The 15962-nt window shown below is 38.9% G+C and overlaps 2 protein-coding genes across 2 annotated transcripts in view; one reads left to right on the forward strand and one right to left on the reverse strand.

The window, feature by feature from the left end:
* The window catches only part of acad9 (acyl-CoA dehydrogenase family, member 9), a 14363-nt gene extending 12395 nt beyond the window's left edge, over positions 1–1968 (forward strand). The window contains exons 17-18 of the mRNA XM_042406219.1: positions 1179–1251; positions 1546–1968. Coding sequence (XP_042262153.1) covers positions 1179–1251; positions 1546–1646 — 174 coding nt within the window. The 3' untranslated portion in view covers positions 1647–1968. The remainder of the gene's footprint in view (positions 1–1178; positions 1252–1545) is intronic.
* Positions 1946–15709, reverse strand: cfap92 (cilia and flagella associated protein 92 (putative)). The gene is made up of 16 exons (XM_042406218.1): positions 15465–15709; positions 14459–14713; positions 14065–14267; positions 13584–13803; positions 13354–13473; positions 13063–13158; positions 11928–12112; positions 10956–11794; positions 10639–10833; positions 8470–8743; positions 8231–8395; positions 6721–6903; positions 6197–6347; positions 4110–4327; positions 2278–2435; positions 1946–2169 (listed from the first exon to the last, which is right to left on the reverse strand). Exons 2-16 carry the CDS (start codon positions 14703–14705, stop codon positions 1983–1985), a joined length of 3441 nt encoding a protein of 1146 aa, XP_042262152.1. The 5' UTR covers positions 14706–14713; positions 15465–15709; the 3' UTR covers positions 1946–1982.
* Between the last annotated feature and the right edge of the window lie 253 nt (positions 15710–15962).

Consider the following 15962-nt stretch of genomic DNA (forward strand, 5'->3'; position numbering starts at 1 on the left):
TATAGCCATACACAGCAGCTCAATTTAATTACAGTGTAATTATCCAGAAGAGAGGTCAGATCTTGATTAAGATGAGTGTATATTTATCAGGCTAAATAGAACACACATTCTTATCTAATTAGATTTGGCTGCTTTCTTTCAGTGCAGGAAGTCTCCTGCAAGCAATTAAAGCAGCAGCATGTCACAACATGTTGTCACCTCTAATTATGTTTGCTTTTTTTGTTTTTTGCGGCAGCCATGTTTCTTATCTGCGTGTGCTTTGACCTGTTACCAACATAATAAGCAGCTACTTAAATTATGTAATATTTTCCAGTTATTGTATGCCATTTGTTCTCCACTTTTAATCACTGTGGTACATTTGCAGATGTGTTTTCAGTGTTCATAACCCTCACTCCTCCATATTCGCTAAACAGTTCTTATCGGAGCAGATTTAGGTGGACAAGGACACAGGATTGGCGGAGCGGTAAACACTAACTATTGGATGGTCCTGTGTGTAATCAGAAACAGTGATGTAGAGCAAAACAAATACTCCACAGAGAGACATTAAAGAAGGCAGTGAATGCTTTGTATTATCCTCTTTTGCAACACTCCGCTGTGTTTCACATGGGAAGCCCTGTGCTCCTCCCGGTTCTCTCCACTGTAGCTTCAGGCCTAAAATGTCAGAAAACATGCAGTGGCCACCTTTGCATTTTATTTGAAGCACACACACACAGACTGTAGAGATCCTGCTAACAGTCCTGCGAAGATAGTCGCTGATTTGAAACTGCGCCTGAGGTTCAGACTGAGTTCTAATTATTTCAAAGCAAATGTGTCTTCAATCATCAAGCTTTCATCCAGTTTAGTTCCACTGTGATCTTTTCGACTTGTTTCTCCATGTTTGCTTGTCTACCATCTGAATTATTTCCATGATGAGAGAAAGTGCTAATCTGACATATTATTGTAAAACAATACATATGGGTAAGTTCTAACAGTGTCTGTGATGTTTCCAGTTGTGTTGTTTGCAGATGAAAGTAGAGCCAACAAATGGATGTAATTGTCACACTTCACATTTGATTACGTCGTGATGTTTTGTACTTTCAGCTGCTGCCTGTATCGTTTTTTTAGTTTTCATTTCTTTCGGCTGTGATTTACAGTCGGATTCTCGTTAGAAAGGTTTTGATGAATGTTCATTTTTCTAGGTGCTGCTCGCAAACACCTTCTGCAGCGAAGCTTACTTCAAGAACAATTACTTGATGACTCAGTTGCAAAAGCGTAAGTACAACACAAAACGGTAATTGAGAACAGCCCCATGCCTTTTTTTTTTTTTTTTTAACTGCATCTCAGTACAAAAGACTTGCATGTGTTGCGGAATTTCCCCGCTGAACCCCACATACCAACACTCAAACCCCCCGCTGCTTTTGATTTTCACACTGTGCGCATTTTTTAAATTACCTACATGTAATCCAGCATTACCCTGTGACATGATCCAGACAGATGAGAATGTTGCGTTTTGCATTTAATGAATGAAAGCGGCTCGTTTGTAATTCAAATTTCAATCCGTTCCAGACTCTCCTGAGAACAACGATGCCAACATCAAGAAAATCGCCAGGGAGGTCTTGGAGAACAGAGCTTACATCTGCTCTCACCCTCTAGAAAGAACATACTGAGCTACTCCCATCCGACCATAATATTATGACTCCTATATTCTGATTGGACAGTATGGGTGGGTCCAATTCACAGTGATTTGTATCAGTATCAATTTTGTTTGAAAGCAGTACATCTTTAACGTTATTTGTACATTTGGTTGATAATAATGATAATAATAATTTGATTAATTTACATTAGTTAGTTTATTTTATCAGACAGGGCTTCAAAGATAGAGATTATTGGATGGTGAAGCATTATATAAAGTTCTATCCAAAGTGCTCCTTATCTTCAGGGCTGTAATGAAATATTGCACAACTACTCATGTGTTAAAGATGCTAGTTTTATTGCTTGTGAGGCTATTTGGTATACAAGGGGCAGTCTTTGTGGGGTTTGGCTTCTACAATATTCCTGAATGGCTGGACAGCTGATGACGGTGTTTTCATATCGGGTGCACACTCCTGAAAAGTGAAGATACTCTTTTCCTCATCTGTCAGAGGCAAGGCCGTCCGCTTGTACAGGAATGAACGCTGCTTGCAGAATCCCCTGTAAGAAGCAATGGAACACATCACGTTAACACAAACATTCAGTTTTAGTTTTTCTCTAATTTCTCCTGAGGTCTTTCTTTTAAATAAAGGTTTTATTTGAACCAACATGTAGTGGTGCTTGTTGTACAGAGACGTGTGTCTGGGGATGGCATTGTCTTTGCTGCTGAGGCTGCAGTCCATACAGGGGCCTGGAGCCAGAGCCACGCTCTCCTTTTCTTCTGCTTTGTCCTTACCCAGGTTCATCACAGACAGCTGAGGCAAAGGCTGCAACACAAAACACTGCTGTTGTTTCACCCAGATTTTGCAGTAAAATGCTACCAGAAACATGACAAACTCCAAAAACAAGCACTGAAGTAAAGCAAGCACAGTAAAAAAATATGTCTAATATTCACTCTCCTTTTAGCTCTATTTTGGTCTCCACCAAACTCCTGAGAAAAATGTTTTTACGATGTTCACCAGAGAGTCATCTTTGTCAGCTAGTCCACTTTTTATGCTGTTTGGTGCTGAGCAAGTGGTGTACAGGTGGTTTATTAGAGCTTTTTCACTTAAAAGTGCTGCCTGTTAATGCTGGAAACAAGGTAAATAAGTGTGAACTTAAGTTGCAGGCTGTAAAACCAAAATAATGAGCTTAAAGATGCTTCAAGGCTCCATAACTACATGGTTAGGGGAAGATTCACTATGTGCGACTCCTTTTACATTACATGTAGTCATCTGATCCATTGCATTTGTATTGGTCAGTGCAGCTTTGAGATCTTCACAAATTCTTGTTTATGAACAACAGTGATGGTCAGATTGACTTTCTTGGGGGTCCTGAAACAAAAATGAGCTACTGGGCCCCTATTACCCCCCCATCCATCCCCTTCTCTGCATAGTCTACCATTTTTCTGTGCCAAAATATTGATAAAACACAAATTTAAGTCCTTAAAAAAATATTTCTTCTCAGCTTCTTGCTATAAGTAAGAAGTGTGTTCAAGTATTATGAACACACCACTGTCACATTAGAGATTTCTGTAGTTTTTTTCCTTTTTTTTCTGATTTGAAATGGGTGCGGCTCATTTGAAAAAAGTTGACATCACACACTTCCACACGCCAGTCAAGATTTAGCAACACTTGACTCAGAACCTGATGACAGTTTGTTGGGTCAAATCAAATCAAATCTGAACCAAATCTCAAACTACACCCACACCCAATAGCTCAAGTTTTGAAATCGTGTTTTTAGGGGCTTTAATTTAGGAATATGCACCATGTAGGTAAAAATTTTTTTGAAACTTAATTCAGACACACAGACCTTCAAGACAGAGCCTCAAGATCAGTTAATAAAGCAAGAACCACTTAAAAGCTTTCCCGTCAGTTGATTGGACTTTTTCATGTCCAGGACCTCTAAACTGACACAAATTAGACCACAGACCCTCATTTGATAAGACTTTGTCTCAGGATCCTTCATCTGATAAGATTTTTGCTTTTAGATGCTTTATTACAGAACATGTGTGAAACCCATGACCAGAATAGTCACACATTCTGTCACTGTGTTACTTAAGGATGGAATTATGGTGAAAACGAATGACTCCCCTTTTTGCTGGGGACCTCCTGGAACCCCCTGAAGGACCCCTGGGGGTCCCCCGACCCCACTTTGAGAATTATTACTTAAGCACATATTACCAAACTCATTTTCAATCAAAGTACCACAAACTAGTTGACACTCAATAATCCTGAAGCTGCTGGAGGTCCCTGGAGTTCAGGAGTTGGTAATCCAGCCAGTATTATTTGGTCTGAACTATTAATATTAAACAATTACAGTATAATGACAGCAATATAGGATAATCTGCAGATTTCTAGAAATCATTCAACATTAGGACAAAAACTTCTTCAGAAAATGTGCCACTGTCCAAATATTCCTCAAATTTTTGTCCAAAAGTTAATCATGTCAACTGAACATACCCTCAGCATCATGCCTGGTTTCCTCAGTGAATACTTCTGGGGCTCATCTTTCAGTATATTCTGAATCTTTCCTGAGTTTCCTCTCATGTGACACTTGAATTCGGGGACTGAACCGTTGCCTTGTGGCTTGGTGTTGCTGCTGCCAGGAAGCATCTTCTTCAGCCAGCGACTGTACTGAGCTCTGGCAGCATGGAGCTGCTCCTGCTGCAGAGGGTCCCCTGAGGATGGAGATCACACCCACTTAAGACTGTGGATTAAGTGCTCAGTACAGTCACTGTTTTACTGTTCATATAACGGATAAACTGAGCGCACAAGAGATGTTTATACTTCACAGGAGGGTTGGACATTTACAATAACAGATATTAACAATTTTTTTATTCAATGCTAATACCATTGAGGTTCCTCCCACACCAAATTTATTCTCCAGTGTGGTGTGGGAGTGTGTTACTCAGCAGCCAAGATTGATACTGGCCCAAATATCCGCCATCTGGAGCTTCAATCAAAACATATCAATATTGGCCCTCCATACTGAAAAAAACACTTACAGTCCAGACAGTTATAGGAAAAAATCCACTTTTGGATAGAGTGCATTGCTCATGCTAGTTACAGCCTAATCTTTCCTATTCATCACACACTGTGTCTTCCCATGTTGATGTTCATTTTTATCAAGTTATTTCCATACTGAAAATGAAATGCCCACACAGCTTGTGTAGCAAGAAACCAACAGAGGCAGACAAATGTTTAACATGACTTGGTATGGCTGAATCCAAACTTACAAATTTTAAACTTAAATGGTTTTACTTAGCCAAATAGGCAGCAGTTTAATATATTGACCTACCTGATATTTACATAGCAGCAAGTCACCTCATTTGGAGAGAATTATGTGAATGCAGACTATGTAGAGAGTTGATATTTGCCATCTAGGGTGTGGCCTTGACAAGCTCTGTACAGCAGGAATTGGGGAGTGATGATATCAACTTCAAACTTTTTCCCCAATAGACTTTTTTTTTAAGAGGGGTGGTGGTCAGCAAACTGCCTGATTTTAAATATCTTCACTGAAGAAAACATGTAAAACTTAACTCATAAAATTCAACAAGTTTCGTGTAACCAGACGTGTGTCCCTAGTCAAACTCCTTGGCTTAACCCCCCATCTTCTCCTACACATTGTCTCTCTTGCTCATCTTCTCCCTTTCAAATTCTAACTGATGCATTAGCAATTTACTTTTAGGGGTTTCAAACTAGTTCCCAATTTTACTGGACTTTTATTTGCAAGATCATGGTGCTTAACAGAAACGCACTGGATTTTGTTAGCTGGACAGATCACAAACCTATTGAGAACCTTTGTACAATAGCAAAAGAGTTCTATGAAACTGAGGTCTGAAAAGAAAATCAAACATTGAAAATATAATAAAGATGTTGCACTCTGTTGTGAATGTTTAAAACAAGTTTTGAGTGCTGTGTTGTGGTTTTTGTTAGACTAACAGGCTCCATTTGCTGCTGTTTATTTCTGTTCGACAACCTGCTGGGATGTATCCATTGTATCTGAATCACTACAAGTAACTCTTATGTCTAAGGTCAAAAAAGAAGAGCTTTAAGACTTCAACCTAAGTAGAAATGGGTCACTTACCACTTATTCTTAGATAATGTTGGTTTTTCCACCACTGTGGGATAAAACAAATATGGAAAAACCATATTGAAGCCATGAACCACAGCTTGTTATGTGGCTTGCAGTAAGTGACACCTTGTGGTTGCATGACATTCTAGTAAATTGAGGCAGCTGTTGGTGGAGAAATTTCTATCTCCCCTATGATTGATTTGTCCTTGTTTGCCTGCTGAACTGAATAACAGTAAAAAATGGTGAGTCTACAAGGAAGGCCTCACTCTTTGATTCTGATGGACTGACACCAAATCCTGGCATACAGCTGATTTCTTAGAATGCTACAAAGAAAATATCTCAATGTGACATCTGGTTGTTAACATTCGGCCAGTTACTCATGGGAAAAGTGGACCTATACTGTACATGAAATGTGTAACACTGCAAGAAGTTAAAAGTGTTGTATATTAATGCAACATAATAAAGTCCATACCAGCCAGGTGAATGGTGACAGGAGGTGTGTTGAAGAAAGGGGGAGGTTTACTGTAGAGCTGAAAGTCCTCATAGCGTTGGCTCCAGGCCAGTATGTCCCGTGAAAGTGTGGGTTTCAACGTGTTGGCATGTAGGATGTTCTCTCTCCATGGCTGGAAGCATAGCAAACAGTAGTATTATCAGCTTAACCCTCTACTGTTACAAACACATGCTATCATTAGATACCTCTGGAGAATAACCAGATGCTCCCAATGTTGCTTTTGCTGTCGTGGAGACAATAAATTATTATATGGCCAAGACAACTGAAACCAACAGCAAGGTTAATGTTATTAGTCATGTCACATTATATGCTACTCTATATGTTATCTAAACATAGTAGGTTATAGAAAAGGAGACCGAGTAAGAAAACAGCCATAAAAACTTTATCCCTGTGCTAAGATTCACAGGAATGCCAATAAACAGAACATTCCTGTTTGGGAACTTTGATGAAACCCCACACTGCAGGAGGATGAAGAATGACATCACCTTCCTAAGCTCTTCCACCCGGGCCTCATCTGGGTGTCTGGGGTGCACTTTGGACTTGTCATTGCTCATGCTTGTGAACCAAATAGTAGAGGGAGTGTTGGAGTCATTTTTAGAAGTCACATATCTCGGTTCCAGTGTAGCACTGAGATACTGCTGACTGTAGGTGAACCTCCGCCCTGGAAACTGAGGAGATGGACAGAGCAGCATTTATGTTCACTTATCTTCTCTATTAGCTTAAAGGATTAGGCTGGTGATATTATATATTTTTTTATCATCAATAAATCCTATGAAAAGACCAAAACCAACAATGAAGTGATGCTACTAACAAATCTTGCCTGTGTAGCCAAAGCCTAAATTTATCTTTTTCCTAATTATTGTCCAAAAACTATTAAAGCACGTCAATGAGCCACACTGTTGAACTGGGTGACATGTTGCTTCATTACCATGAACACAGTCAATGGAGTTTATTTTGAGTTAATCCCACATACACCACCCTGCTGCTGTAAATACTCACTAAAGCACCAAATATGTATTAATCCATGGCTGAAAACAAATGTGCTATTTCTTCCTGAGTAATGTTTACTGAAAACTACAATACCCAGATGTTTAAGGAAATTACTGAGTCTTTTTTAAAGATGAAGCTATGTATTTGTGAGTGTTTTTTTTAGATTTATATATTGTAGTAAGAATGGGCTTGGTGCTGAGTGTCACAGAAAGACTGAAGGAGATCAGAAAGTATTGGAGACACTGACACATTGTTGGACTTTTCATGGGATTTAACAATAAGAAAAATATTTTTAAAACACCAGTCTTACTTTTCAACTTTATAGTTGTGCTGATCAAACCTGAATGCAGGTTTAGATTTTTAGATGCATTTGTCCTTATCTTCCAGACAGCCATTGGTTTACATTCATTTCTGTATGGTCCAAACATCTATTAGTACACTCTTGAATTTGAGTTGTTTTATCCATCACAATAAAAATGCAATCATTTTGTAAGTTACATTATCATTATGTGGTAGTGCAGTTTCAGTGCAGATTGATTTGAACAGCCTTAACTGTGTTACCTCAAAAAGATTATGTAACTCAAAAATGACAAAAATGATGCTACTTGATGAGTTTCATATCATAAGGAAATGAATAGAAACCAACGGAAGGTGGAAAATTTAATTTGAATTTCTAAAACCCAGTACCATAATATTTAAATAACAGCAAAATAGTTAGCTGTAATGTACTGTAAACTACAAGTAAATAGTAGTATTTGTGATAAAATATGCCAAGCATTGGTATGGTTTTTTAAAGACAATTGCAGACAATTTACCAGATTTGTATGTATTTGGGATACCAAAGGAAACCTTTGGCGACTTCACACACAAACAGGTATGTCTTTTTATGTCTGAGGTGCCACCATGAGCCACCAAGCTATGCTGATACATTAAAATGCACCATATATTTATATATATATATATATAAAACATAGCACTGTACATTATATCCCACGCTCGTCAAACCTTGGCCATCACTTTGCAGAGCAGTTCCTTGGCTTGCTCATTTGAGTTGAAGGTCTGGATGCTGTAGATGTGTGCTGCACTGCCTGCAGCCTGGTCCATCTTTAATACAGCAGCCTCTGGCTTCTGCAACTGCTCACTGTCTTCTTGCACCTTTTTAATATTTTCCTGAAATATAATGAAATGCATGACTGGCTCTGTTAATAAATCAGATTCCACAGAGCAATTTAGATCCTACAGACCTGGATGAAATCCTTGCGCAGTTTGAGCGGCCTCTGCTGGATGTTGTGTTTCCATTTAATGTACTTGTTGTTGTATGTGTCGAGGGGTGCGTGTCTTTTCATGCGAACAGGCAAAGAGGACGCATCCATCTCAGTTTTTGCTTTAGTATTTTGTTCCCACTGCTCAGAATATGTGCCATATTCCTTGCTCATGCTGAGAATCATGTCAGCTGAGGGGAAGAGGTTGTACTGCACCACATCTTTGAGTTGCCTTACTTGACAAAGCTGGCTTAACCTGCAAATACAAAACATCCTTTTAAGAATATAATAGGTAGTTACAATGGTGAAGTCTATTATGTCATTCATTGCACACTTCATGTCAACAGGTAGCTCTAGCTTAACTACACATCATTTACACTTTTGATCGTATCTCACAATCTTATTGTAACTTTTGAACAAACTGGACAGCTGGGAAAATTCCCTCTACTGATAAAGACTGTGAGATGCAGTTGAAAGCTACAGAGAAAAAAAGAAACCCATTTTTTTTCAACAACGAACTTTTGCACTAAATGTTTACTTATCATTTGTGCTGACTATTTTGAAACGTGTGCTGCACATTAGAATGGATGTTCATTGTTGATGAAGATCATCAACTGTATGGTTGACCTTGGCAACAGTCTGTGTGACAAAATAATCTCAATCAAAGATTTGAGTTGAGATTATTTTGTCACACATCTGCTGTATTGTTTTAGATTTTAGTAGCAATTGGTTTACATTAGTTTCCACACAGTATGAGAATCAGTTAGCAAATTTTTGGAACTTACTTGGGTTGAATAATCCACTACATTGAACATGGAACATGGGCCAGGACATGGGCAAAAAAAAAATCTCAAAGTTTCTGGTGCAAACAGATTACTATCTGGTTTCCGTGCTCACGAGGAAGTATGTAGTGTGCATGGGATATCTGTTGGAAGATAGGACACAAGGAGACCAACCAGAGCATTTCGGCCTGCTATGTTTCTGTGTGGAAATAACAGTACAGGAATTAGTTGAGCTATATTTTAACCTTGGACTTCATTATAAGGACATTACAGCTATAGTATCTGCACCAGATAGTAATCCATGCACACCAGAAATTTTAAGATTTTTCTTGTTTGCTCATATCTCCTTTTTTGCCTATGTCCCCTTAGTGGCTCCATAGTTCACTGCTTACTTTTCATTTGTAAGAAGAAAAATAGTTTTTTTTGGATGATACTGCCTATCAAGCCAGTGGGTCCAGCCTAAGCAGGTACAATGTAGATATAAGGCCCAGTAAAGCCACTGAGTATCCGCTCTTTTCTTGGATAAGAGTAAGGTTCAAAGGCAGTTTTAAGGTACATTAGGCCAGAGCTAGAGAATGGTGTCACCTGTCAAGAGGGCTAAGTAGATTTATGACAGCACAGCCTGATACCCACAGCAGGGCCTAATGGTAGGTCAACACCATTCAACATGCTCACCCAACTTTTGGGACATTTCTATGTATAGTCAGCTGCCATCGCTAATTGACTTTTATCCCTTCTGCTAACCATATAATCATTTCACTTCACATGTAAATAAATAAAACAAATCTGCAGCTCCCCTCAGCTCCACAGTGCATTTTAGCATCTTTCAGCTCATGGTTTGCAACTTAAATGTTTGGTTCATTGCTGTCATCAGCTTTGTCTCCAGTCAGCAGCTGTTTTCAGTGAAGAAGCTCTTATAAATTCACTGTATGCTACTAGCCAGCACTAAATGGCAGAAAGACAAAGTTAATGACCAGCTGGTGAACATAGAGGAGCATTTAGCAGCTAAAGAGCCAGATATCTCCTTTGTGAGTTGGTGGACACTAAAATTGAGCTAAAAGGAGAGTAAATATCAGACTTACATCCACTAGATAACATCACATTTGCCAGAAACACTACACAAAATGAATGCAAATGTTGCTCCATGTCTGCAGGAATTTGTGGCCTTCATACTGTGATACGTCCATGTTGTTTTTACAGCTTGTCCCGCTGCCACCAAGTGGCCCAAAAATTCAGTTAATGCTACTTTAAACACAATAGCATGGTTTGTTGTGATGTACAGTATACATGATTTGTAGTAAATAGGGTAAAATATGCAAAATCACAGGTAGAGTCTTTAAAGGCCACTGTAGTATTATTATATTTGTACCTTGACAAAGCCTGGAAGCAGGAATGGGGGATCATTCCTCTTATGTAGACCAGAGGCATTCTCATGATGGTCTCTAGTGGCTCAGAAAGACAGATAGGACTCAGACCCACATCCAGTGAGTCATAGATGCGTTTGAAGAAACCCAGGTTTGAATTGTAGAGGACTATCACCTGCTCTTCCTCACTCCCACTTAGTCTGCAAAACATCACACAAACTGTAGGATTGTCAGTGGAATTTAAACACTCTATCCAAATAGACAGCACAGCTGAAAACTGTTAACATTAGCTGTAAGGGCAAGATAGTGTTCATGGACTTACTTCATAGGAACAGCCTCCCAAAGTCTCTTTACTGCTTTATGTTTCAGCCCTTCAAGAACAAAGATGTGTGTCCTCATATCTAGAACGTGAAATCCTGTAACAAAATCCAGATCCTTGCTCTCATCATGCTTGAAATTAATTATGTAATTTGTTAGGGCTCTCTCTATGGTTTCCAGTGAGCGCGAGCCCAGGTCAAAAGCTGCCGCATTGATTCGGAGGATCTCTGTCCTCAGTTTGGTCATCACAGGGAGGTTGTTGCATCCAAAGAGGTAGATGATCCGTCCAAACAGACCATCACAGGTGCCTGTTTCATTGAGTGGGCAAGCTATTTCAACATCGACTTTGAGTTGAGAATTGGCATCAAAGTAATGGCCCTGTGGCATGGGCTCTCTGCTAGCTCCTGTTTGTTTCATCTTCCTGCCCCAAGCACTTCTCTCCCTGTCCGACAGTGGAGGTGGAGGGCAGCATTTGATTGGCAGGCGCAGCTTCAGACTTCTCTTCCCAAGTAACAGCTCAGAGAGATTGAGGCACACAATACCATGAGAGTTAAGAACCATCATCTTCTCTTTGAATGGTGCTGCATTGCTCTGCGTGTCATCATCTGACCCAAACATTGCTTGAATTTTTGGTGTTTCTTCCAACTTTCTGTCACGATCATGAACCTCTATCTCCAGAGGTGGACCAGAGAAGAATTCCTGGAGTTCTCCAGGAGTCATCAAGCCAGTCAGGATCACATTCACATCTCTGAAGTAGATGTCAGTACCATGCTTTTGATAACTGGTTCTGTGCATATTCAAGTTATGGAACTTATACTGGCAATAAACAGGCACACATTTTTCCTGGGAAAGAGAAATTTTCAACTTTAGCCTTATCTCAAAGGTCACCGCTGAATGTAAAGCTTGTAATTCAAAGCTATTGTACTGAAATGTATTCATCTTTGTGAATAAATATCAAATGAGATGGACGTCACACCTCTAGGACATGGAAAGGGGTCGGGGTTGAAGGCATTGAAGTGGCTGACAAAATGGTGATGACCAGTGGATTGAGTACAGCCTTCAGTTGGTCAGATATTAACAGCCTGTCCAGAGAGATGTTACACATCACCTCAAATACACCAGCTGAACGGACTGGGAAGCAGTCATCCAGTGAGGCCTCACCTGGTGGATAGACACAAAAATAAGAGACTACATAGTTTAATTTCATCAGTGTCTGAAATTTAAAATGTATTGACATGACATTCATCATGCCCAGAAGATGAATTCTAATAACTTTGGTTATCCCCTGAATTTTGATTTAGCAAAATCCTCAAAATTTCAATTTGTCTAATACTTTTTGACCAAATACTTGCAAACTAATGATATGCCAATCAGCCACAGCAAATGTAGAAAATGTACACATGCTAACACCCTAAAATAAGATGGTGAAAATGGTAATCATTGCATGTGAGCATGTTAGCATGCTGATGTTAACATTTAAGCTCAAAGCACCACTGTGCCTAAGTACAGCCTGGCATAGCTATAACCTCATGATAAAACAAGTCATACCTAATAATTTCACTTGAACAGTAAGTGCATTAGTCCACATTTTTGCCATCATATGACCAGAATTCCTTTATATTTAGCCAGATGACTGACAGGCAGGAGCCAGAAAAAACACAGGCTATTTCTGCCACATATATAATGCTGTTAATTTTTTCATCTTTGAGGGGGTTGCAAATAGGTTCTGCTTTGTTTTAAAGGGGAAATCCACCAATTTTACACATCAACATTTATTTACAGGCGTTGAGGAGTAATACTGCATATGTGAGAAAAGTAGTGTAAAGCCTTTTGTGTCTCCAGAGGGAGCTGTGTGAAATCTGATAAATTGCCTCAAGTGATGTCACTTGAGTCAGTGTTGGCTGGGTCTGAAGACTACAAGTTTGAAAATGAAAAAAATCTGGAGGTGTGAAGTTAGAAAGAAGTGAGGTTACCAGACCTCCGTAGCTCCTCGTCTCTGCATCATAGCTTTAATGCTAAATCAGTAGGGTGCTCTTTAAAGTGGCCACAAGCCAAAAATGGTGGGAGCCACTGTTTTAGTGGCTATTTGTGTAAATAAAAGTTTGACTCACCTGCCAACAAACGAATGGGACTGATTTCAACTGAAGCAGTGTCAATCTTTTGTATATCCTCGAGGTTGAAAGCATCAGTTGTGGGTTTTTGAAAACCTATTTCGGTATAGGTAAGACATTATTTATAACAAGGGTTATGGAAAATATATTTATCATCATGGCTTACATGAATTTGTGTCAGTATGATGTTTGCTAAATATATAAACCAGCATGCATACTGTACATTAATCATTGCGGTGAAAGAACTTCAAGTTCTGTACAAAAGTGGCAATATTTTTTACTTTTTCTCACCTGTGTCTGGGTGCATCTCTGGATTGGAATTAAACATTATATCCTTTTTGTGCTTTTTAGATGTGTGTGACCTCTTCTCACATAAGATTCTCAGTCTGTTTACCGTAGACTTGACACCACCTTAGAGTGAAGATATCATTTTAATTATACAGTTTTTCCATGATAAGACAGTTTAAACCATATGTAAAATTTTTTCAGTCATTTGGGGGCAAGTTGAAATTGATGCTCACCACACATGTCTGTTGCATCTTCAGCATGTTCCTGTGGTGGCCTGAACACTTTGAGTCGTTCATAGCGAGCCTGGCTGGACAGTTTGTCTTTACTGTTCCATATCTGAAGCCTGATCTTATGAGAAAGTAGACTGATCACCATGTCCCTGTTGACTTTGACGTTGAAACTCTGGTTCCAACCAACCCATGTCTGGTCTCCCTCATGCCATGTTCTCAAAATCTGTTCCAAAATTTACACATTAATCTTTTGACATATTTTGCATTTACTATTTTACATTTTATTCAACAGCAGCAGGAGGTTTTTACGTGTGTTTGTTGCCAGAAATTATAATTGCTATGCTGACAATAATAATCCATGTACAGTGATGGGTTATTTTACTGTAACTCTAGACTATGTTGCTACTTTATTTTCGTTCATTCAGGATGTTCATGAATTGTTGATGAAGGGGAAACACACACACAGGAATCAGATGAGGGTTACCTTGATCTCATCTTCTTTGTACAGTTTTGCTACTGGCCCAAACATAACCAGGTCCACTTTGACCGTCTCTGTATCACCTGGCAACAACTTGTATTCGATATGATAGCAGCCCTGAGCTTTATGAGCTTTGACCAAGAGAGTAGATGAGTCCTTCTTCATTTTCTTGGCCTTTTCAGCAGCTTCCTGGACATCCGCCTCTTCTCCTAAAAAGCGACATGTGTTTGTGAATGAGATCAAGGATGAAAGAAATCTGTAATCTCTGTTTCTTATGTTATAATTTTGATTTGTAGTACAAGATTCATACACCAACTCATCCTACTGACTGTCAGAGTACTATTCAATAACCATGTGGAGCTTATATTGATATTTTATATATTCTGTGTGACAAACCTACCTCTTGGAACAGCTAGAGCAATGTGAACTGTCCATGTGACGTCATAGGAGCTGTCATCTGTGTTTGTTGTAATATCCTCAGTTGAACCTGACCTGTTTTCCAACCCATGCTCCGTGGATGACAAATCACTCTGAAGGACAAGGGCATCTTCCTGTCCTTCATCCTGTCCTGTATCCACTCCATCATCACACTGACCCGTCTCTGACATGTTGGCCATGAGGTCTGACTCCACTGTAATACTTTCCATGAAAATCACTGTAAGAAAAGACAGTTAGTCACAATTTAACCTTCCAAAACATGTAAATATTCAACATGTGTCAATTTCATTAATTTACAACTTAATTTGAGATATTTGACAATAATTATCAATTGAAGGTGTTATTAATGATTGATATTTACAGGTCTTAAATATTTTCAGGTGCAAATTAATGATCATTTAAAGGGGTCTTTATTCAGTATTCAGGTTTAGATTTGGGGTAAAATAATGGATGAATTGACTGTAATGCAGTATATTAAGTGTTTTTAATGGGTCGTCTGTATGGAGTAAGGAGTGTTAAAGGAGTCAAACACCCTTAAAATTTACAAAATAACATTACAGGTACCCCTTAATTTGTATAGATACCCCAATATACAACAATGCATGAATTTATTTATTAATAGTGCCCTTAAATTCTATTAAAATATCTCAATTACATCATCACTAATTGATTGATTGAAGGAATTTTATGGGGAAAAAATCTCATAAAAAGGATATAGTTCAAAATGACACTTTGACAGTCAGTTTTATGTTAAATCTTGCCAGCTATAAATAAGCTAACGTTAGCTCTACCTGGTGCTGTGCTTTGTCATTAACAAAATAGGCTAAGTGAGCTCATTCTGGAAGTGCAATTAAATAAGAGAAAACACTACAATTCCCCGCACAAGTAGCTGTCTTGTTTTAGTGCAAATATTAATAATTAAATAATAGGCTAATACTTTGCTTTTTCCCTCTTTCTGTTGTGCCCACCTCAGCTCCTGTTGGTCCGGATGTGAAGACTCTTCTGGAAGAATTCAGTTTGAAGCAGGTCGTGTCATTTAATCAAACACACCTCTCTACTTCTCGTCACTTCACCTGGACTAGTAGTTCCCAAGCTGTTAACTCGCTTTACTTACACGTATCAAATGTTAAGTGCAGTAGTGAAGTTGTCACATAACCTTCAACCTAACCACAACCTAATTTACTGAGTGTAACGCGTCGCCATGGCAACCAGTGTAGTGAAGGAAGTGAGGTGTGTCGCTGCCCTCATGTGCTGTGAGACTATCGGAATTTGTTTTAATTCAGTTCAATTTAACAAGCTTTATTTGCATGAACGTCATTAGAACAGTAGTGGAAAGTAACTTAATACGTTTACTCAAGTACTGTACTTAAGTACAATTTTGAGGTACTACTGTACTTGAGTATTTCCATCTGATGCTACTTTATACTTCTACTCCACTACATTTATTTAACAGCTTTAGTTACTTT

The sequence above is a fragment of the Thunnus maccoyii genome, chromosome 3 (assembly GCF_910596095.1).
Source record: "Thunnus maccoyii chromosome 3, fThuMac1.1, whole genome shotgun sequence".
In the NCBI taxonomy this organism is placed as follows: Eukaryota; Metazoa; Chordata; class Actinopteri; order Scombriformes; family Scombridae; genus Thunnus; species Thunnus maccoyii.

Bases quoted from the DNA above. Each gene is read 5' to 3' on its own strand.
- cfap92 (XM_042406218.1), bottom strand. From the start codon at position 14,705: ATGGAAAGTATTACAGTGGAGTCAGACCTCATGGCCAACATGTCAGAG. The intron at 13,804-14,064 runs GTAACCCTCATC...ATTTTGGAACAG, and splicing joins ACAAAGAAGATGAGATCAAG to ATTTTGAGAACATGGCATGA. The intron at 6,348-6,720 runs GTGATGTCATTC...CTATGCTTCCAG, and splicing joins GGGTGGAAGAGCTTAGGAAG to CCATGGAGAGAGAACATCCT.